The sequence below is a fragment of the Danio rerio genome, chromosome 13, assembly GCF_049306965.1.
Source record: "Danio rerio strain Tuebingen ecotype United States chromosome 13, GRCz12tu, whole genome shotgun sequence".
NCBI lineage: Eukaryota > Metazoa > Chordata > Actinopteri > Cypriniformes > Danionidae > Danio > Danio rerio.
In genome coordinates, this window is record NC_133188.1 from 40,274,341 (window position 1) to 40,296,406 (window position 22,066).

Genomic DNA, 22,066 nt, shown 5'->3' on the forward strand with positions numbered 1-22,066 from the left:
AGATGAAAACAAAAAGTTGCAATTTTTTTTAGATCGATAATGCTAAGAACTACTCTCATTGTGGCGTAATAGGAACTTTGCTTCCCTACCATGGCTCCAGCAGGTGCAGTGATGTACAAATACAGTGAAAAGTTTATTTATTTATTTTTTCTGTAATCAGGCTTTAAAATCAAGGTTAAATTTATTAGCCCATTTATTGGATTTTGGCTTCCAAAGAATCATTATTCAAAGACTTCCTAAACAGTCATCATTTATCATATCAGCCAAAATATCCATGTCGCTTCATCCATATGGAAGTATGGAAACAAAACGATGTCTTATCAAACACAATGAAGACTAAAGCATTTTTAAAACTAAATGAAACAATAAATTAAATACACTACTGCAAAATATTTTGCTTATTTTATTTGGTCTCGTGGTAAAAAAAAAAAAAAACACACATTCACATTAAAAAGGGACATTACACATTTAAACCAGGTAAAACACACCAAAACAAAAGTCACCCTGATAAGTAAGAAAATGTATTAACTCAAATAAATAAACATAACTCAATTTTATAATAAATTAGTGATGCCAAAATGTTAAGTGAAAACATGTAGAGGTAGACAAAGTAATGGACCGGATCATGATTAAAAATAAATAAATAAATAAAAAAAACGATAGAAAAATAAAACTGATCTCAGTCAGAACATTAAATACAGTTGAAGTGCAATATCATGTTAAAACAGTGACAGTGCAAACTTAAAATAATACTAATAATACTGCTTATTTAAATGCCCAAAATTAAAAAAGTTAATTCATAATCAGAGATTGTACCGTCCTTAATGCCATTAAAATTCACAATCTTAGCTTGTTTTAGTCCATGTGTGGCAGCATCTAGACAACACAGGAGACAACTCTTAGCTCCTTATGACGCCACCTTATGGCACATTCAGCTCACTATCAGCAGCAAGGCTACATGCTAACATCAACCATTTGAACCAGAGCAATAGAGTCAATCGGGAAGGGTTTGGTGATTGGAGCACAGAGTAAAGGTCAGAGGTCAAATAGGAGGTGAAGATCAGGTTGCCACACTTCTATGCCTGCAAGTGATGTCTACACCTGCAGAGAAACACACACACACTCTCAGCACTATACAAAACACAGACTCTCAGCACTAAACACACGTGTCCCATATTCACACACAGAGCGGTGACAGTATACTCACAAGCAATAAGGAGACACACAAGAGTGTCATTAGTGATGCACCAATCCTGATTGTTTGATGGACGATTTTTTTTTTTACATGCGAATAACCTGATTTGAGTACATAAGCGAGGATTTAAAATGTTATAATGTATAACTGCAGGTGTGTATGTGTATATATATATATATATATATATATATATATATATATATATATATATATATATATATATATATATATATATATATATATATATATGTATATATATATATATGTATATATATATATATATATATATATATATATGTATATATATATATATATGTATATATATATATATATGTATATATATATATATGTATATATATATATATATATATRTRTATATATATATATATATATATATATATATATATATATATATGTGTGTATACACACACACACACACACACACACACACACACACACACACACACACACACACACACACACACACACACACACACACACACACACACACACACACACACACACACACACACACACACACACACACACACACACACACATATATATATAAAATGTCTTCTCTATACACAGCTCCTTATATATTTTGCATTTAAAAATCATTGTAGCCTCACAGCAAGAAGGCCGCTGGTTTGATTCTCGGCTTGGTCAGTTGGCATTTCTGTGTGGAGTTTGCTGTTGGAGTTGTTCTCCCCATGTTCACGTGGGTTTCCTTCAGGTGCTCCGGTTTCAAAGACATGTGGTATAGGTGAATTTACTAAACTAAATTGGCCATAGTGCGAGTATGAGTGTGAATGAGAGTGTATGGATGTTTCCCAGTACTGGGTTGCAGCAGGAAGGGCATCCGCCATGTAAAACATATGCTGGATAAGATGGCAGTTCATTCCGCTGTGGCGACCCCAGATTAATAAAGGGACTACGCTGAAGGTAAATAAATGTATATAAATCTAAAAAAAGACCCAAAATGTGTCAGTGCTCTTTGGATAAGGAATTCACAAAGATAAACAAGAATCATAAGTTCGAGGCAATCGAAAAAGTAAGTGAAAAAGTAAAGTAAATGCTTTTATTAGCATGCCTATTTTTTTAAACACCTGTAAAAACACATATACTGTTATTAAATAATAGCCATGCTAATAAAGGGTTTTGAATTTTTTCACCTACTCTTCACCCTTCGAGTGCCTTGGACTTATGATGTCTGTGTTTATATTTTTGTATAATTCAAAAAAGAAAATAAACAATGATCTGATGTAAAATTATGTTTTATAAAAATAATATCAATAATACAAAAAAAAGTATTAAAAAAAAGTAAACGGGTTAAATAAAATGGTGCTTCTAGAACAGTAGGAATAACAGCATTTTCATAAATGCACTGGTATTTATTATGCATTACACAGAATAGATTTAAAGAGCACATATGATGAAAATTCCTTTTTGTAAGCTGTTTGGACAAAACGGTGTAGGTATAGTGTGTCCACAGTCATATGGGGGGTCATAAACACAATAAGTCTCTTTTTTTAATTTCCTGACGTTAAAATAGGATCCAAATCCCTCCCATTTTGAGGCCCACCGCAACTTGACATAGAAGCGCGGTTTCCCCGCCCACCTAATTGATTAACTGCCACATTTTAACATGCGTCCATAGTAACAAGTATAATCATATCAACAAGACAGGACGTGCGCGAAGCAACTGGAATTAAAAGATCTGTTCGGCTCGCTGTGATCATCAATCATCATCAAATGTGATCAAGATTAAAATGTTTTTAAAACAGTACATGTTTGTAATAAAAACTGCAACGTAATTAAATCACCACAGCTGCATAGCATCAATACAATTATGAAAGAAGACGCTTTAATCTCGGTTTGTGGAGGTTAAATCAGGGTTATTTTGTACATTACCATAACATATCCATACATCAGTGAATAATATTTATGTGTACCCTATAACATTTGCTTTGCAAAAACAGTACAAAGCTAACTTGTGTTTGTGTGTGTGCGTGTGTACTCGAGTGAACTTTATAACGTCATTGCGTGTGACTCGTCGCTTCAGAAAGGCGAGAAAATTAACTCCACAACAAATACATCAAATAAATGTAGTGAATTTTTTACTGTGGTAGAGGAGATCTGCTTCATTCTTGTCTGTCACTGAGCTGTTTGTCTAAGTGAAGGCTATAGCTGTGACAAGCGAGTGGGAACGGTGGGTGGAGAGAACCAGCTCATTAGCATTAAAGGCACAGGCAACAAAAACAGCAACAATGTTAAAATAGCTATCATTTTCCAGATTTAAAGTTACAATAAATAATCTGATTGGTGTTTTGAGCTGAAACTTAACAGACTTCAACATTCTGGAGACACCAAAGGATTTATATTAAATCTCGAAAAACGGTTAAAATTGGTGCCCTTTAAAAATACCTTTAATCTAAACTTTCCTAAAGACAGTGGTTTCCCAATAGTTCTGGCCAATTAATCGAATGGAGATTTCATGTACCTCCTGTCAGTAAAGCTAATTCTAGTATTTTCTCACAAGGTCGTAGTTCACTGGTTAGCTACGCAAAACAACATTCAAAATTGAAATATGAGGATAAACATTCTGTGATAATAACAGCTGTTTGTATTACTTCGCAATGGCTCAGTTTAATAAATGCTGCACATGAAAATACGACATATATTTTAAGTCCAAATTGACATCTGTGAAATGATTCTGTAGTGGTGTTTTTTTTAGTTATGCTGAATCAATGAAAGCAGTTTTTCAGTTTGGAATTTCATGGGTTTCTTCTTTGTAACATATTTGGAGTTTCTGCGAGAGCGCCCTCTAGCCTTCAGCAGAGATTTACTACTGAACACAAAGCCATGCTTTCCTGACAAGAGGTGCATGACAGTCGCAGCTTTGCCCAATTTGCAAATAGCAATTTCATTTTGATTAATCGGCTAACCGCTCTATTTCTAGTTATAGAACTTCCAAATCACACGTTTAGAGCAAAAGAATCATCGTTATAAGCAATTAACCAAACTTAGTGTTAGATTGGTGCATCACTCTACATCATCCAACACCATTCACATCAACACCACAGGCAGCTCTCTAAAACTGCTGCTACACCGCAAACAGACCCAGTGCTGCCCACATGCTTTCCAGAAGTGTTTTAATGAACCAAGCGAACAAACAGACACCAGACGAGGCCAGTTCACCAAAGAAATAACTAGATGCACACTAAATAAGTATTTAGTATTTACAAGTATTTATTTACACACACACACACCATGACCCGTCGTGAGGAATGTGGTGCTGGTGAGCTAAGAGTGTGTGTTACCTGTATGTTGAAGTCTGGGCCATCGCTGTTATGTGATCCTCTCTGTTCTCCCGCCAAATGTAGAGGAGATGAGGGCAAGATGGCAGCCAGCTGAGCCTGAGACAACAAAGCATCAGTGTATCAGAGTAGCACTTATTTTAGGGGACAAGTGTTTGTGCATGTTATAGGGATGCTAGATGTCTCAGCGCACAAAGTAACTGTGTTGTGATACTATGATGCACTGATGACAAGAAAAAAAGAAAATGTCTGGCAGAAACTAGTTTGAGATTCCGTCTACTGTTGAAGATATTATGAAAACTGTTGGAAACCTGTGACCACTGACTTGATATAATACTTGTTTTCCCCTTAATATGACTGTGTGTGCGTGTATGTGAATGTTTCCAAGAGATGGGTTGCGGCTGGAAGGGCATCCGCTGCGTAAAAACTTGCTGGATAAGTTGGTGGTTCATTACGCTGTGGCGACCCCGGATTAATAAAGGGACTAAGCCGACAAGAAAATGAATGAATGGATGACTGTGTTTGTGTTAAATGTGTGTGTGTTAGGGCTGCTCGATTATGGGAAAAATTATAATCACGATTATTTTGGTCATAATTGTAATTACGATTATTCAAAACGATTATCAGTTGAAGTCAAAATTATTCGCCCTTCTATGAATTTATTTTTATATACAAATATTTCCCAAATTATGTTTAACAGAGCAATTTTTTAGGGTATTTCCAATAATATTTTTTCTTCTGGAGAAAGGCTTATTTGTTCATTAATTTCAGCTAGAAAAAAATCTGGTTTGAATATTTTGAATCCTATTTTAATAGCTCCATATTATTAGCCCCCTTAAGCAATATATATTTTTGATTGTCTGCAGAAGAAACTACTGTTACATAATGACTTGCCTATTTACTATAATTAAGCCTTTAAATGTCACTTTAAGCTGAATACTAGTATCTTGATAAATATCTAATAAAATATTATGTGCTGTCATCAAAGCAAAGATAAAAGAAATCAGTTATTAGAAATGAGTTATTAAATCTGTTTAAACTGTGTTTTAAGCATCTTCACTGTAAGAAAAAAAGTCCTTCAGTCAAGAGCAGCGAGTGGATTTTGTTCTTTTGTCGTTTGATTAATAATAAAAACAGCAGCAGGAATATCGCACGCTGTCACTTTAAGAATAGTGCGGCTCCGATATGGTTTCTCTTTCACGTGTCTTTGATTCTCAACTTGTTTGTTTATTAGACAAATGAGGATTAATATGAATAATCACTAAACACCGTGCATGTATTTGATCATTAAAGCGCTTGCATTAGGATGGCGTTAGATGTGTGTGTGCTCTGCTGTCTGAGGCTAAGCGCGGACCGGGCGCACACAGAGACACACACAATACCTGTCCGAGGCTAAGCGCAGCGCGCACACACACAACAATACGTGCTCTTTCGCACTTAAAAATATGAATGATGCGCATCCCATGCTGCAGAAGTTACATTAAAGCACATCTTACAGTCACTTTCACGTGGAACTGGAAAGGAGGCGGTATATGATGGAATAATCGTTTATCTCGATTAATGGGTTTTCATAATCGTTATGAGCCGTAATTGAAACCGGGTTTTCGATTTATTGCCCAGCCCTAGTGTGTGTAAAACATTTATGCTGTGTAACCTTGTTTCGAGTTGACAGCAGCTGTGAGTGCAGAGCCTCCATTTCACGCTTCAGGGCAGATTTTTCTTGATCTGCATTTTTCACAATTCCCCTCTGTTTTGCACTCAGTGCCTCCAGATGGCGGATCTGAAAAAGGAACATCAACATCATTACTAAATGCTTGCACACATCCTGTCTCTGAGAAGAGTTCAGTAATCCCCTTCTAACCTGCTCCTTCGACGTCTGCAGCTCTGAGCTCAATTCATTCATCTGTCGTTTGAGTTGCTGGTTCTCTTCTTTTAGCGAGTGATGCTCCGCCTCCATCAGCCCTGATAGCTCCGCCCATACACGCCTTCCCTGCTGATGACCAGCAGACACAACAGAGACCTCCAGCAGCTGATTTGGAAAAACAGGAAGAGAAAAAAAAAGTTGCAGTGTCTCCACCTACAGGCAATGACAGAAACTCCTGCCCTCGATACTTACCTTTTCATTAGCAGACTGCAATTGTTTGTGCAAGGACATCACTTCCTGTTTGAGGGCATCTCTTTCTTGTTGTGTGATGCGCAGGTCAGATTTGAGACGAGCGTTTTGCTGAGTGACCGTCTGTAGAGAGGAGTCCAGTGACATGATCTGAAAGAGAACAGGATATTTGTTGAGTCACCTGTACAAAATAACGAATGGTCCACACCAGATCATTGTTTTATGTATGTGCTGTTTGTACCTTTTCTATGCACCGATTGAGCTCTGATCTAAGCAGTTCCTTTTCTGTCCTGGAAGAAATCTCCTCCCGATCACACAACTGCATTAGAGCATTTACAGAAAATATTAATTTTATGTTTCTGCCCCAAACTCTGGGGATAGTTCTACGACCTTTACACATTTGCAATCATACCCCATTCTTCCCATTGGCTGAGCCGTCATGCTGTCGAATCACTTCCTGGAGTGCATGTCGAAGCACATGATCTGAATTCTGCTGTAGAATAAAACTCTCTTCCTCCAGCTGCTGTCCCAGACGGCGAGGCTCTGAGAGCTGAGAGGAAAAAAGTAATTAAGTGTGGACATAATTAAGAGTGGGGCGACCCCGTGGCTCAATGGTTAGCACAGGTGCCTCACAGCAAGAAGGCCGTAGTTTATGTGTGTGAATGAGTGTGTATGGATGTTTCCCAGAACTAAGTTGCAACTTAGTGTTAAACATATGCTGGATAAGTTGGCGGTTCATTCTGCTGTGGCGACCCCTGATGAAAAAAGGGACTAAGCTGAAGGAAAAATGAATGAATAATTAAGTGTGGATATATAATTGACCATGGCTGGTCCCGCAGTAGCGATTGCATAATGTCCAATCAGATGAATCTAGCCTTACCGTAACTATCCACGTCTTGTTTCTTCCACAAACACACGTTTTAGATGCCATTTATCAAACTCAAGTTAATGAACTGATTCTTTTACTATGTTAGACTTATCATGATACTAAATTTCGGTACTAAAGTGTTAAAAACCCCCCGTCAATTTCCCAGTAACATTTAAGCACTGTTGAGTGTGGTCTTAAACGTCGCTGATTTACCAGTGCTCAACAGAAATGACTGTGATTGGCCGTGAAGGTCATCAGTTCACTGAACTTCACTGATGTTTACAGAGTACTAGCTAAGACCGTCTTCAACTAGAAATCAACTGGGGTCCGTTCTTCATACCTCGCTTAAATGATCTAAGATGATTTGGCAGATCCTGGATCGTTTAATCTTGATAACCGATCTCTCGCTAATTTGGTTCTTCAAACAAGTTCGCAAATCAGATTAGAATGTCTGGATAAACTGATGTAAGATCGCTGCGTGTGTTGTGAAGGACAGATCTACCGATCCTTGAAATCATGATCAGCAATGCAACGATTGGCTGACGGCACATCAGCGTAATGACATCATCTGATTAATATTCAATTATCCATGTGAGCAAAATTACATCAAATTAGCAGTAAACAGCTTGTTAAATATGACACGCAATAACCTTTACACTTTCATGTGTCAAAAGTATTTATCATGTATTTCAATGCAAATCAATGTATTTAGTTCTACATTTAGAAAAGATTTTCTTTATTATAGTAGCCGTTTTTTAATCGGTGTAAAGGATAACAGGTTGTTTACAAAAGCATTTTCACATTGGTAAAGGCATCTGCAACTTTTGTGAAGCATCAAATCACTGGCATATTAACTATCAAAACATGTTTATGACTGCTGAAATGTATTATTGCTTTAAAAAAAAAGTCACATATTGTGCATTTCTATTATATACAATTTGTACTAAAGCGATCTAAAAAATTCATATCAATAAGTTCTCTTTGCACCACCAGGTGGCAGTCTTTGTACTTTCGAGGGTGCAGATTGCATAAGTTTTATTAATGTGTATAACTTTATTTATTTTATTAATAACTATAATTTTATATATATATATATATATATATATATATATATATATATATATATATATATATATATATATATATATATATATATATATTTATAAAATATGTATCATTTTCCCAAGTGTATATAACTACTACTGTAAGAAAATATCAGAATTCAGAACATACTTTCTGTATTATCTTTGCTTGAACCGACTAGTTCCTAGCAGAACTGTTGCTATGACAACAACTCTCGGATCAGCTTTGAAGAACGAAACGATCCTGGATCGTGTCAAATCGTCAATATCCAAATCCTGCTAATTGAGTAATCCACGTACGAAGAACGGACCCCAGATCTTTGCGGATTTAAAACGATCCAGTGTCGTTGTATTTGGGTTTGCGCTTGAGCAGTGAAGATCGGTGAACTGCTGACCTTAGCAGCCAATCACGGTCATTTCTGTTCAGCACTGGTGGCAAATCAGCTGTGTTTAAGAACGCGATCAGTGACGCTTAGATGTTAGGGGGAATGGAGGTTTTTAAAATTTCAGTACCGGGACAACACTATTTCAGACAACACGATAGTGTTCTACAGATGACTGCATTGTTTTATTGCTTACCGGGTTACATAAGACTGAAGCAGGGAAGCATCCCCACGGTGTTTATCTGGTGCCATGAACTAAAGCCTTGAGGCAACTTAAGCGTATTACTCTTAAAGACATTGTGATGTTGTTTGATGCCTAATATGCTTTTAATTGTTTGAATTAAACTTAACTGAATGACATTAAAGTGACGTTTACACCATATCTGCAATAGCTAGAGGTTTGTAGTCCACAGCATGTTGCTGTTGTAATGTTTACAGTGCTGATCCTATACTTCCGGGGTTCTTCCCACCGCAGCATCACATTTGCTTCTTAAAATGGCCGCCGCAATAAATAAGAGTATTTAAGACTGTTTTAATTTGTGAGTAATTAAATAAACTCACCTGTCTACGGAGTGCTTGAACTGATCTCTTTCCTTGTTTGATGTGCTGTAATCTGAAGAAAGATGTAGGTCACATCATTCAACAGTTCAAAATTTAAAATGTTAAGGATGCTCAGGTAAAACAACAACATTCCCATCTTACCGTGCATCATCCTGGTTCTCTCTCAGGTCCTGTTCTCTCACTGTTGAGATCTTGTGCCTTAGAATGAAGTTTTCTTTAGCCAGACGACAAACTTCACTCCTAAACAAAAAGTACATTGTAAAATATATTCTGTGACAACAAACTATGAGAAAAGGATTAAAGAATGGATCAATTCCTTTATTTTTGGATGTAAAGTGGTCCCTCATTTATTTCGGGAGTTAAGTTCTAAAAATAACCCACGATAGGCGAAATCCAAGCAGTCACCTTTTATTTTTTACAATTATTATAGATGTTTTCAGGCTGTAAAACCTCACTACATCCTTTATACACTTTTCTTAGACTGGCATTAACATTTTTACACTTCTCTCATTTAAATCATTTTTCTCTCAAATGTCAAACCTTCATAGAAAAATAAGTCCAGTATTATAGAATGAAACCAAAGATCTACCGCAGGTGCCTTTGACGGTGCAGAACGTTTCGTAGACATTGTGGCGAGAAAACTTTTAAACATACAGCACAGCAATTCATTTACACTGCTAGCAAATCAAAGATTTCTGTTAATTTGGAAAGCTGAACACATTCTGTACTGTACAGGGGAGACACAGCACGAGGAGATTGATTGACAATGGTCTACAGCCAGTCAGGACACAGAACACTGTAGGAAAATGCACTGTAGGAAAAAAAGCATGTCAAATTGCCCGAAACTGCAAAGCCGTGAAAAGTGAACCGCGTTAAAGCGAGGGACCACTGTATTTAAAAATCATTATAGCTCACATTGAGGAATCAAATAATTTTTTTTTGCGATTGATCAACTTATATAGACAAAAGATATCGTCCGGTACACATTTGATGCATTTCAATTCACAAACATCTTTCCCATGGAAAAAAAAAACACAATTTCAAAAAGTTTGGTTGCGTCAGAATTGGTGTAAACTTTTAGTCTGTGAAATTACATTTTCCACATACATTTGCAATTATTTAAATGAGGAGTTTAGGCAAGGGTTAGGTCAGATATACAAAAGCTAGCCAAATCTCTTTTCTCAAAACTGGGGTAAAACTCATTCACCAGAAGGTTGTGGGTAGGCAAGAGGGGTTTATGGTGGTGGGCATGGCACTCTGCAAAGAGGCAGGGTCTACACAGGGACTTAAACAGTGGTGGCTGAGCAAGAGGGAGCAGACCGATTAAGTAAATCAGGGGACTTTTCTAATGAAGCAGGACACAAAAGATATCACATGGTACCTCCGCTCTTGCATTTGTGTGTGGATCCTGAATGATTTGCTCTGCAGATCAGCAAGTGCTCGGCGTAAATGCAAGTTCTGTTTCTCAAACTCTATGCAGAAGAATTCAAGCTCTGCCACTGCAGCAATCTTCTCCTTCATTTCAGAGTTGTGCAATGATTTTTTAAACATATTTGAAGAGTCAGAGTCCCACTGAAGAGCCTTACCCTGTTTGACAAATTCCTGAAGTAGCACCTTCAGTTTGGAATTCTCTACTTGTAGTAGTGTGGTTTCTTCCAGAGCAGATGACTGTTGCATGTGAAAGTCCTGGACTATGTGCATCTTGTCCTCCAGACTCTTGACTCTCTGCTCTAGTTTCATGTTGTGCTCCATGAGCTGTAGGTTTTCTTGGATACTTTGCTCAAAGCAGACCTTTAGGTTAGCAAGCTGCACATCTTTAAATGTGGCCACCACTTCCTTAAGGTGTTTTGGTATTTGATTTATGATATTCTCTTCTTCCAAATCCTGAAGTTTAGGGCTTGGCAGGAGGGAGGTGGTGGTCTCTGAAGTTTTACTGTACTGTATCACGGTATCTTGAAGATCAAGGATCTCCTGCAAGCACACATCTCTCAAATCAGCTACTCTGTCCTCTTCGTTAGCAGTAGTTAGGGTACAAATCTCATTTGCAAAAGTCACAATTTCACTCTCAATGTTTGCAATGCTGATATTGTTCTCTAAATGGTTTTCTTTTTCAGGTTTGTCATCTGTGCTTGGAGATTCATGGTGACCCAGGCTCTCCTGGATGTAGTAAGGTGCAAACTCTTCACAGATTCGAGCTTCTATTTCTGTGCCTCCCTCTGCCATCTCCAAAGATTCATTCTTTTGAGTCTCTCTGCTATTGGTCTTTAAATTCTTCAACTCACTCGATTTTGCATCTTCAGAACCATCCACTACTACATCGAGATTATTTGTAGTTTCTTTCTCTTCTTCAAGATCAAGAGTTTCTGATCTACTATTGTTAGGTTCTACAGCAGCCATGACTAATTTAACATCACAACAAGAGTTTGAATCGATTCTATCATTTGTAACTCCAAGTTCTGGGTGTTTGTGAAGCTCTGGATCACTAACATCAGTTACTACATCCACTACGCCGGCTTCCTCTTCATCATCTTGGTTTACAAGCAGTGATATGATGTGCACTGGAATAGCTTTGTCAATTGACTCTGGGCAGGTATCTTGGTTGAGTTGTGCACTAGATTCTCTGCCTTCTATACTGGATTCCGCAGTACAAGATTCTACCAGAGGTTCTGCACAAGGTTCTCCAGTGCTTCCTGTCAACTGTAGGACAATTTCCTCCAACTGCACCACTCTCAATGCCAGTGCATCCCTCTCTGAAAGCAAAGCCTGTCTCTCATGCTTTAATTCCTGGTGAAGGATCTCCTCATCTTCCTGGATCGTTCCCATAATCTCCATGCTCTGGAAAGAAAGCACTTCTCGCCTGCTCTCCAAAGCAGACAGACTCTTTTGCAGCTCTTCTCGCTCCTGAATAAAATCATCCACGGCCTGTTTCAGCATCTTTTCCAGCTCTGTGACTTTGTTCTCTGTTTGTGCCAGCAGTAGGTCTTTGGCCTCCATCCTTTCTTGCACTTGTTTGTGCAGCTCATTGAGTTGGCGGCTCAGCTCAATCTCTTTGGTTTGAGCAGCACTGGCAAGAACCTCCAGCTCAGTCTGAAGCTGCACATTCTTGTCTGTCAGAGCTTTAATATCTTGTGTGTGTGCAAGTTTAAGAGACTGGCGCTCTAATCTGAACTCCTCCTTCTCTAGGTCCAGTGCCTCCTTTAACAGTTTCCACTGTTGCTCCGTCTCTTTGCTGGTTATCTCCGATTCCTCCTCCCAAAGGGCACGATTGGCAGCATGCTGTTGGGCAAGTCCTGTAATCTGACTTTGGTAGTGTTGCTCAAGTTTTTGCAAATCAGCCTGAAAACGTTCAGACACTGCCTCCTGGTCACTATTAAAACGAGCCTCCACCTCTTCAAGTCGCTGAGAGAATTGTTTCTCCAGCTCTTTCCTGCACATGGTCAATCAACATCAAAAGCTTATAACAATACAATAATTGAGAAAAGAGTATTTATTTTAGGTAGAGCAGAGTCTAGGATTTGTAGATTGTAAATCTTAAGGGGCACCTATGATGAAAATATTTTTAAAAAAACTGTTTGGACAGAACTGCATGTAGGTATAGTTTGTACATATAGTGTTTAGGTATAGTGTCCAGCTGTATGAAAAAATTATTTTTGTGTAACACCTCTTAGAATATAAAAGGTAGTATTCGTTAATATTATTTGTAAATTAAAACTAGTTAATATAGTTCTTTAGTGCTATTGAATTGCAGCGTGCTTTTGTTGGAAGCCGTGATACTTCTTAGAGATAATTCACCCAAAAATGGACGATTTTAAGATATAACCCTCCACTTGTTCCAAATCTGAGTTACTTTCTTCTGTTGAACACAAAGACAGATATACTGAAGAAAGTTAGGGAAAAAACACAGCAAGATTCATAATAGTTTTTATTCTTAGTATGGATGCCAATGGCTACTTTTCCCTAAATTTTTTTTCAGAATTTCTTGTTTTTACCTTATACTCCATGAATAACTGGCTGTTAGTAAAAGGTAATATACCATTTATCCAATTCCAAAATGGTGGCTTTAATGGTACAGTACCCTTTAAACATTTTATTTCAAAGCAAATTTTCCAAAAGTTTAAAGTTAACTCCAGTTAGTAATATTGCCAACCAACTAGTGCGTCTTACCTTTGTTCTGCAATGTCTGTGCGTAGTTTCTCCAAAAGGCTACTGAGTCTTTCCCTCTCCTCATTGTGTTTGGCAGTCAGCTCCAGCATGGCCCCCCTGTGGGCCTCCTCCACCCGACTCTGCTCTTCAATCAAAACCTGCTGCCACCTGCTCTCCTGCTCCTCTCGGTCCACCTGCAGTCTCTCTCGCTCCTGCTCCAAACAGGCCTGGAGCGCCTCCTTGTGCTGCCTCTCTAGTTGAGCCCTCTCTCTCGCCCAGTGCTCAAAAATAATGCTCTCGGTCTCCTCCTGCTGTGTGCGGAAGTGCTCTCTCTCCTCCTGCAAATGCTGTAGGAGCAGAGCGTGATGTTTGTTCTCCATTGAAGCCCGCTCCTCATCCCATTGCTGCCTGAGCCTCGTCTCTCTCTCCGAACGCTCCTCCAGAACGGCTTGCAGTGCCTCCTTGCTGATCTCCTCCAGCTCCTGTCTCTCCTGTTCCCACTCCTCCCGAAGTCTCCGCTCTCTCTCCTCCAGTATAGAGTTTAATTTCTCTCTACTGCTCTCCTCTAGCTCTTGCTTCTCCTGGTCCCACTCATCCCTCAGCCTCTTTTCCAGCTCAGTACACTCCTGTTCTGTTCTCTGCTGCATTTCCTCTAGCTGTGCATTGAGCATTTCCTCATAGCTCTTCTGCTGTTCCTTCCACTGCTCAGTGAGCCTCTTTTCTTTCTCTTCTTCCAGTCTCTCTCTCTGCTCCTGCATGCTCGTCTCTAGCATCTCCTGGTGTTTTAATTCCATCAAACTCATCTCCTCAGCATGCGCATTACTTTGCTCCTCATAAGCAGTCTGTTTCTCCTCCAGAACTTGCACCTTCGCCTGAAGTTGTTCAGCACAGGTTTTGGCGTCCTGGGCCTCCTGTGTGAGAGAGTGAAGCTCTTGCTGGTGGAGATTTTGGAGAACAGAAATCTCCTGCTCCAGTTTGTTGGCTCTCTCGAGTTCTCTTTCCATCTCCCCCCTCAAGACCTGCAACTCCTGTTGGTGATTAAGAGAGAGAAGATCCTTCTCCTCCTCTGCGCTGCGTTTTTCTTCATCAACCTACAGAGGGGGTAAGAGAGCAACAGACATGTCTCAATTTTTATCCAGGATAGTTATTTTCATCCAGGATAGAGTCACGAAACACCAAAACTCATTTATTTGAGCCGTTTACATGTGTCCCATGCTGCTAAAAACACAATTAGGACACATATATTTCACAAAAAAGTGAAAAATGTTTTTGCAATATTTCGAGCAAATTCGTTCCTTTGGTTTGAAACAAATTTTTGAAGCTGCGTCACACCGATTAGTCGGCCCATCCGGAATCTGCGCATGCAGAATTCCACAGATTTTTAGCCCATCATTAATTCTGTTTATTTACTTGAGTAAATGTGTGTAAATCTATATTTATTCAGTTTTTATATTAATTTCAGTGATGTTATTGACTAATGTGAAAATGTTCATCTGATTTATGTACAATGCAGTTTGTACAGTATTAATTTCTGTTTTTTTACTAGATATATTATGACAAACTTGCTTTACTTACCAAATAAAGTGAATCTAATTGGATTTGCATTTTAAACATTAAATAGAAGTTAAAAATATATTATTTTTTATTTTATATATTAAGGTTTTTGTTGTGATATTCTCAAAATAATTCCGCAGAAATCCGCAGATTTTTTACAAAAAAAATTCTCCGCAGAAATAGCAAAAAAACATCTGCAGATCCCGTCTGGACCTACCGATTAGATCCTTAAGTGTAATCCAGCATGTAGACTGGCTGTCTGCACCTGCGAGTACATTGTGACGTCTCTGAGTGTGCAGCACTAATTTAAGAGTAAGACTAAAGGTGATAAAAGGCAAGATAAAAGATAAATTAGCTTACATCGAGTAAGCTTAGAGTGAAAAAGTGTTTGTTCCATTTTTAATTTTGTTTCATTACCAGACCTTCTAATTAGGACAAAAATAAACTTTTAACTAAGAAACAATTAACTAATATAATTCCTTTTTTTAAAATTTCTCATTACAACTTTTAAAAACTATTAAAATCGATCCGAGATCAGGTAAAAAAATATATAAAACCTGTTCCTTTATTTGCCATTTTGGGCGATTTGGAAGTTCCAAACAGAAAAACATTTTCAAGTGTTTCTTAACAGTAATGCTGCAACAAAGCTGTAACAATTCCCTGCTCTGAACAACTGATTTGAAAGCAGCCATCACTAGTCCAGATACACTTCTGACACATGAAGCATCCCCCCCTTGTCTAGTGTCGGTCTCACACACTCCCTTATCAGGGAACTTTTATCCCCATAAGCTCTATATTTATATATAGTATATGCTTATGTGCATCTCACCATTGCTCTAATGTTTTCTATCTCTCGCTGATGTTGTTCAAGTAACATCTCCGTCTCTAGACTCATGTTTAACGGCTGCTGCTCCTGAAAACCTAAACAGGTACACACATAACAGCACATGTAAGAAACCCAAGACTGAAAATTTATTTGATTTTAGCTATGAATATGAGGACATGCATGTTACCTGGCTCTAGACTCTTGCTGGCCATTTCATCAGACAGACTCAGTCCGGGACGTCTCAAGGGTGTGTGGCCTGAAGTCTGATATTCCTCCAGCTGAGCTTCCAGCTCATCTATACGGTCCTGTAGCTCCTATAATACATGCACATACAGATTTGAGACAGAATAATAAGCCTGAAATAAAAAGTGGGAAGTAAACAGAGATGGAGAAGTTACAAACCCTGCACTGCTCCTCATAGCTCCTGCGCAGCTGTCTCAGACGATCCTCCTGCTGATAAAACTCTGCACTGTCTGGATCCAAATCACCAAACTATACACACAGAGATAAAAAAAAATCATCTTGAAACCCACAAAACTACTGAATAAGAAAGTTTTAAACCACTGATATAAATGACAGAATCATCTGAGTCAAGCTCTCATTGTCCAGATGCACCTGCTTGTGTCATTCTCATCTCAACAAGCTATCAATCGAGGAGCTAGCATGTATAGCTAGTCTGACACCCTCTTCCATTTCTGCTCTGACTGTTAAATTACTTGAATTAAAACTTTGTAATTTAATATAGGGCGTCATAGTGGCACAGTGGGTAGCAGGAATGCCTCACAGCAAGAAGGTTGCTGGTTTGAGCTTCGGCTGGATCAGTTGGCATTTCTGTGTGGAGTTTGCATGTTTTCCCTGCATTCGCGTGGGTTTCCTTCGGGTGCTCCGGTTTCCGGAACTGGGTTAGCTAAATTGTCTGTAGTGTATGTGTGAATGAGTGTGTATGGATGTTTCCCAGTGATGGGTTGCAGCTGGAAGGGCATCCGCTGCATAAAATATATGCTGGATATGTTGGCGGTTCATTCCGCTGTGGCAACCCCAGATTATTAAAGGGACTAAGCCGAAAAGAAAATGAATGAATGATATAATATTGTTGGAGACATAATAATATACCTTATGGAGAGACAGCATTCTTGAAGATCAATTACACAAAATTAAGACTTAAACCTGCTCATTTGTTTTCAACTGTGATAACTAATAAGAGCATGAATTGTGAAATGGCATAGTTTGATATGCATTCCTCCCCATCAGGTTTGGGTTTAAAAGATGTCTAATGGACATTTTGCCTAAAATGAGGCTAAACTTGGGCTATCAGTGGGAAAAAATAGACAAGTCATCAAATAGACAGACTCACTTATGTAGTCATTCATATATGTCTATTTGATGACTATTGTTAGAAGTCTTTTGCTGACAGACCAAATATAGCCTTGTTTTAATGCCTATGTTTGGACCTATATTATACATCTATAAAAAAAAGAAATGTGTTTGGTCCTTTGAATCAGATTTCTCATCTCAACTTGAATTCCTCAGAGTTTGTTTTTGATTAAGTTTGTTTTAGACCAGGGGCCTGTACCATGAAGCCAGATTAGCTGGCTAGCCAATTAAGATTCAGTTTAGTTTGCACAAATTCTAGGTTTTAGGTACCATGAAGGTAGCTCAGCTCAGCTGCTCCAAAACACCATGGCAACATGGGTGATTACCTAAAACCCAAGACTGGTGCAAACTTCACTGAAAATGTAACAGGTCCCTGCAATTCCTTTCTTCATATATGCCTAAAAAACTGAAACAAGGAAGAAAACACACCAGGTTCTGAAACAAATGCTTCAAAAGACCCAAACTTGAAGTCACATTTAATTCACATGACATTTTCAGGTCTAGAAATCCTATCTAAAAAACCTACCTCATAAATTCAGGTTTAAGATTTTCAGGTGAGATCCCTGATCTAAATAATTTCAAAGCTTTGTTTAATGATGTCATAAAAGAAATGTCTATTTGTCATATGACGTATGCTTGTTTCTATTTATTGTATGTCAGAACTGATTTGCTGGTTTCAGTACCTTCTCTTTCAAAACACCATCCAGGTTTTTCTGTACTTTGTTCAACTGGTTTTCAGCCTCCACCAGTTTCTCTGTGGTCTCAATAAGCTCTGACTCCAGACGACCATTTTCCTACACAACGCATTCATCGAAGACAAACAAATATATAACACATTCTCCAGTTCCAACAACCAAATAATTAATCACATCCATGCTGACAGGAATGTGATGTGTAAACACAACAGGCAATTAGTGGTTTAAATTAAAACATGAAATCAGTGATGATTACTTTAATGGTAAGCGTTAGGTGTTCTCGTAGGAAGGTTTCATCATCTCTCATCTTGCTAATTTCTTGTTCAAGCTCTTCTCGTTGCTGATTGGCCTGCTGTTGCACAAGCTCCATCTCTTTACTGAGCTCTGTCCTCAGAGCAGTCATACTCTCTTTATACTCCTGCTCCACCCTCCTGTGCATATTTGTATGATTGAACATAAAAAAAAAACACACATGCATGACATGATTACACATGCTCACACCCACGTGTACAGACCATAAATTAGGACAGAACAAGCCTTCTGTGCTTATGCAACAGAAATCTGCATGTAAACACAGATATTGCTAGAAAAAAAGGTCATGTCACAAATGAGATGCATGGAGATGAGATCTTATGGGTGGTTCTTTTATGTTAAGCGTAAAATAATAAGTGATCACTAGGCCCACATGGAATCTGTGCAAAAAGAAATCAGATTTTTATTTACATCAGCAACTTGCATCTTTTTATATTAATTTCTGTAATATTATTATTATTATTATTATATAAATATAGTAATATTATTAATATGTAAATGTTTTAAAATGATGTACAATGCAATTTGTAAAGTAATATTTTCTTTTAGTGGGTGCATTGTATGAAATGTATTATACGAGTTCTAATAGTATTTTATTTTGTGTGTTTTTTTTTTTATTATACCTCTTAGGGCCTACTCTCACTATGCCATCCGTACCGTGCCCTAGTAAAAAATCCAATTCAAGATATCTACAACTGTAATTCGACTATTAGTAAATTAATTAGAGATATCTTCAAATATATTTGTAAATATATCTAAATATGATGAATTAAAGATATCTCTAAATGTATTATGACAAATAAAAAAAAAAGATTGGGAAATATCTCTAATTACAATTGTGAGTAGTCAATTCATTTAGAGATATCTGCAAATATTTTTCAATGGAAGTCAATGGAGGAATATGACTAGTCATAATATATTTGCAGATATCTCCAATCTGATTTCGTACTAGTACAATTGTAATTGCAGATATCTTTAATTGTCATTCTGAGTAGTGGAATTATAATTATGACAAGTCAAAATATAATTAGAGATATCTCTAAATATATTTATGGAGTCAGAACAAAGATTTAAATGCTAAAAAGGCTTGCCATAGAGAGCGCTTCTCACTGAACAGCGCAGCATCGATGACATAAGCGTGCCGAGGCCCGATATGGTGTGAGCGCGGGCCGTCGGGGAGACGGGAGGGGGGACAAGCGTGCTTTGGCCCGGTTCGAGGCAACTGTACCTAGTGTGAGTACGGCCTTAAGCTCATACACTCTCAAAATCATTCCACATAAATCTGCAGAAACAGAAAAAAAAGACTGCAGATTCTGTCTGGTCCTGGGGATCACTTATGAACAAGGAAAAAGGTGGATCTGACTGAAGGTGAAAGGTTACCGGAGGTTGAGTTCGTTGTTGCGCTCTATGGCAGCATGATGATCGTCCACTTCAGACGCCAGCTCCGATTTCAGTTTCTCTGCTGTGTCCAGATCAAAGCGAATTCTCTCCTTCTCACGCCTTTCCAGGTCAACACACTCACTGTCACGCAAAGAATAATCCGATTAGAAGAACTGGAGCTCTGAGGCTTTTCAAATGACCAAGAGTGAAACTGAATAATTACTGATGTAGAGAGCATGAAAACTACTCAAAGAGCAAGTCTGAATGAGCTAGAGTGACCCTAAGTGTGAGCAAAATTTGATGAGTCTGCATATGTTATTAATGCAGAATAACAATTTGTGAATTAGATCAAGAAAAAACTTTAAGCTTGAGAATAAGAACACACTGGGGTAAACTGGACTGGAACAATCTGAATAATGAAAAAAAAAGAATGTAAAAAATTCTTTAAGGTATGAACATACACTGAAGTAACTTAAAAGTGATAAAGAACTGAGAAGTGTCTAAAAAGCAACTGGAGTGATCTGATGTTTCAATACTGATCTAGACGTGTGGGTTTTAATGGTTATATACTCCATGAAGACTAAAAAAAAAAACTTTGGTACTTATGACAAAGCTGCTTTTTCTCCTTTTTTGTGTACAGAAAAAAACAGAGGTAGTGTGTATATTAACATTATTCTTATGTTATACATAACATTAAAAATTTACTTTAATTACTTAAAGCTATGCCTAAGAAATCCAGTAATTAAAGAAATTTGTAAATACAAATTATACAATTATATACATCTTGATAGGCTTTATATAAATAATAGTAGTTAACTTTCGATTAATTTTAATTAACTTTTTAAATATTTTACAAAAACTATTCCATGCTTAGAAATGGCACTCAATATTCCCTTCTTAAATCCAAAGTATTTCAACACTTTGGAAATCCTAACTATGTTATTCAGCAAACAAATTTAAATAAACTAATATTTAACACATTTATTGCAAATATACATTTGAAAATGTGTGATACATTCCTACATATATATTTGTAATTCTTGTTTATAGCAAATGACCTGTATATTATGTTCATATGTATTTGCATATCCCTAATTATTAATAGCAACCTGTACAGTATGTTCATCTATTTGTACATCTCTAATTCTAGTTAATACAACTTGCATATTATGTTAATAGTGTATCCATCTGTAATTATTACCCAGAGTTTTCAATAATTGTTCTTATAACGTAATACACCTATAATCTGCACTTGCTGCTATTGCACTCCTGGTTAGACCTAAACTGCATTTCAATGCCTTGTACATGTGTAATGAAAAAGCTGAATCTAATCTAAGGTTTTTCCTGGCCTGAAATGAGGTGGTGGTATCTCAATCATGAAAATGTTGCTACTTGAAACAAACACATTTTGCATTATTCTTGTGATCTTATCAAAGTAATACATTATCTGATTACAAAAAAAAAAATACAAATGTCGTTTAATGCATGACTAGTGCTTGTGCATCACTTGCGGTCTGTTGGTAGCTGTGACTGCCAGCCTGATTTTTGTCAAAAGGTGTAGTTGATGCAACATTTGATGGAGGTGGCTGCCTCGTAATTTACATGTAGATTTCTAGAAAATTTACCTTGTAAAAAAAAAACTAACAAAAAAAAAAAGTTTTATCTTAATTAATTTTAAGCTCATCTTGTCGCTTTGCTGAAACTGAGAACCACTGATGAGGCAGAGTAAATGTGAACAACAAACTGAAGTAATTTAATATGATTTATGCAGAGCTCCGGGTAGAGTTTGATTAAATTCATTCTTCAGATGATTATAAAGTTATTATTCTGAATCACGCATCTGGATTGAGCAAGAAAGACACATGGACTTACAGCAGATGTCTGATTTCTGCCTTGAAGCTCAGTAGCGCCGCCTGGTGGATTGAGTTCTTAGTGCTCAGCAGCTCGTTCTCTAGAGCAACGGTGAGCTCCGACAGATTCACTTTACCTTCCAGATTAAAATCCAGAGCCTACAAAATAAAAAGCATGCATAAAAGCTCATTAAAAACATCCTGTAATAAACACAGACATATAGAGGTCTAAACTACTAATGTGTTTTACCTGCAGGATCTCCGAGCTGTTGTCCACTCCCTCCTCCATCCACCTGTTCAGCAGAGTTTCCACAGGAGCGTGTCCCGATCCATCATCCAAATCAGAAAACACCCGTAGAGCGATTGTACTGCTTAAAGCGCATGAGATCCTACGGCCTGACTCATCAAAC

The 22,066-nt window shown here is 37.6% G+C and overlaps 1 protein-coding gene across 10 annotated transcripts in view; it reads right to left on the reverse strand.

Moving 5' to 3' along the window:
• Positions 1-22,066, reverse strand: part of nin (ninein (GSK3B interacting protein)) — a 45,275-nt gene that overhangs the window by 7,789 nt on the left and 15,420 nt on the right. For 2 of the 10 annotated variants that reach the window (XM_068213084.2, XM_073920189.1), the window contains exons 8-26: positions 21,907-22,065; positions 21,679-21,815; positions 19,807-19,947; positions 18,371-18,545; positions 18,103-18,213; positions 16,448-16,537; positions 16,233-16,359; positions 16,049-16,140; positions 13,687-14,756; positions 10,904-12,949; positions 9,664-9,762; positions 9,523-9,574; positions 7,041-7,178; positions 6,870-6,947; positions 6,632-6,778; positions 6,377-6,544; positions 6,170-6,295; positions 4,519-4,614; positions 384-1,101 (exon numbers count right to left, since the gene is read on the reverse strand). In XM_068213084.2, coding sequence (XP_068069185.1) covers positions 1,096-1,101; positions 4,519-4,614; positions 6,170-6,295; positions 6,377-6,544; positions 6,632-6,778; positions 6,870-6,947; positions 7,041-7,178; positions 9,523-9,574; positions 9,664-9,762; positions 10,904-12,949; positions 13,687-14,756; positions 16,049-16,140; positions 16,233-16,359; positions 16,448-16,537; positions 18,103-18,213; positions 18,371-18,545; positions 19,807-19,947; positions 21,679-21,815; positions 21,907-22,065 — 5,058 coding nt within the window. In that variant the 3' untranslated portion in view covers positions 384-1,095. Of the gene's footprint in view, positions 1-383; positions 1,102-4,518; positions 4,615-6,169; positions 6,296-6,376; positions 6,545-6,631; positions 6,779-6,869; positions 6,948-7,040; positions 7,179-9,522; positions 9,575-9,663; positions 9,763-10,884; positions 12,950-13,686; positions 14,757-16,048; positions 16,141-16,232; positions 16,360-16,447; positions 16,538-18,102; positions 18,214-18,370; positions 18,546-19,806; positions 19,948-21,678; positions 21,816-21,906; position 22,066 lie in introns of those variants that run through there. The other 8 variants (XM_068213083.2, XM_073920188.1, XM_073920195.1 and 5 more) reach the window with 4 other exon arrangements.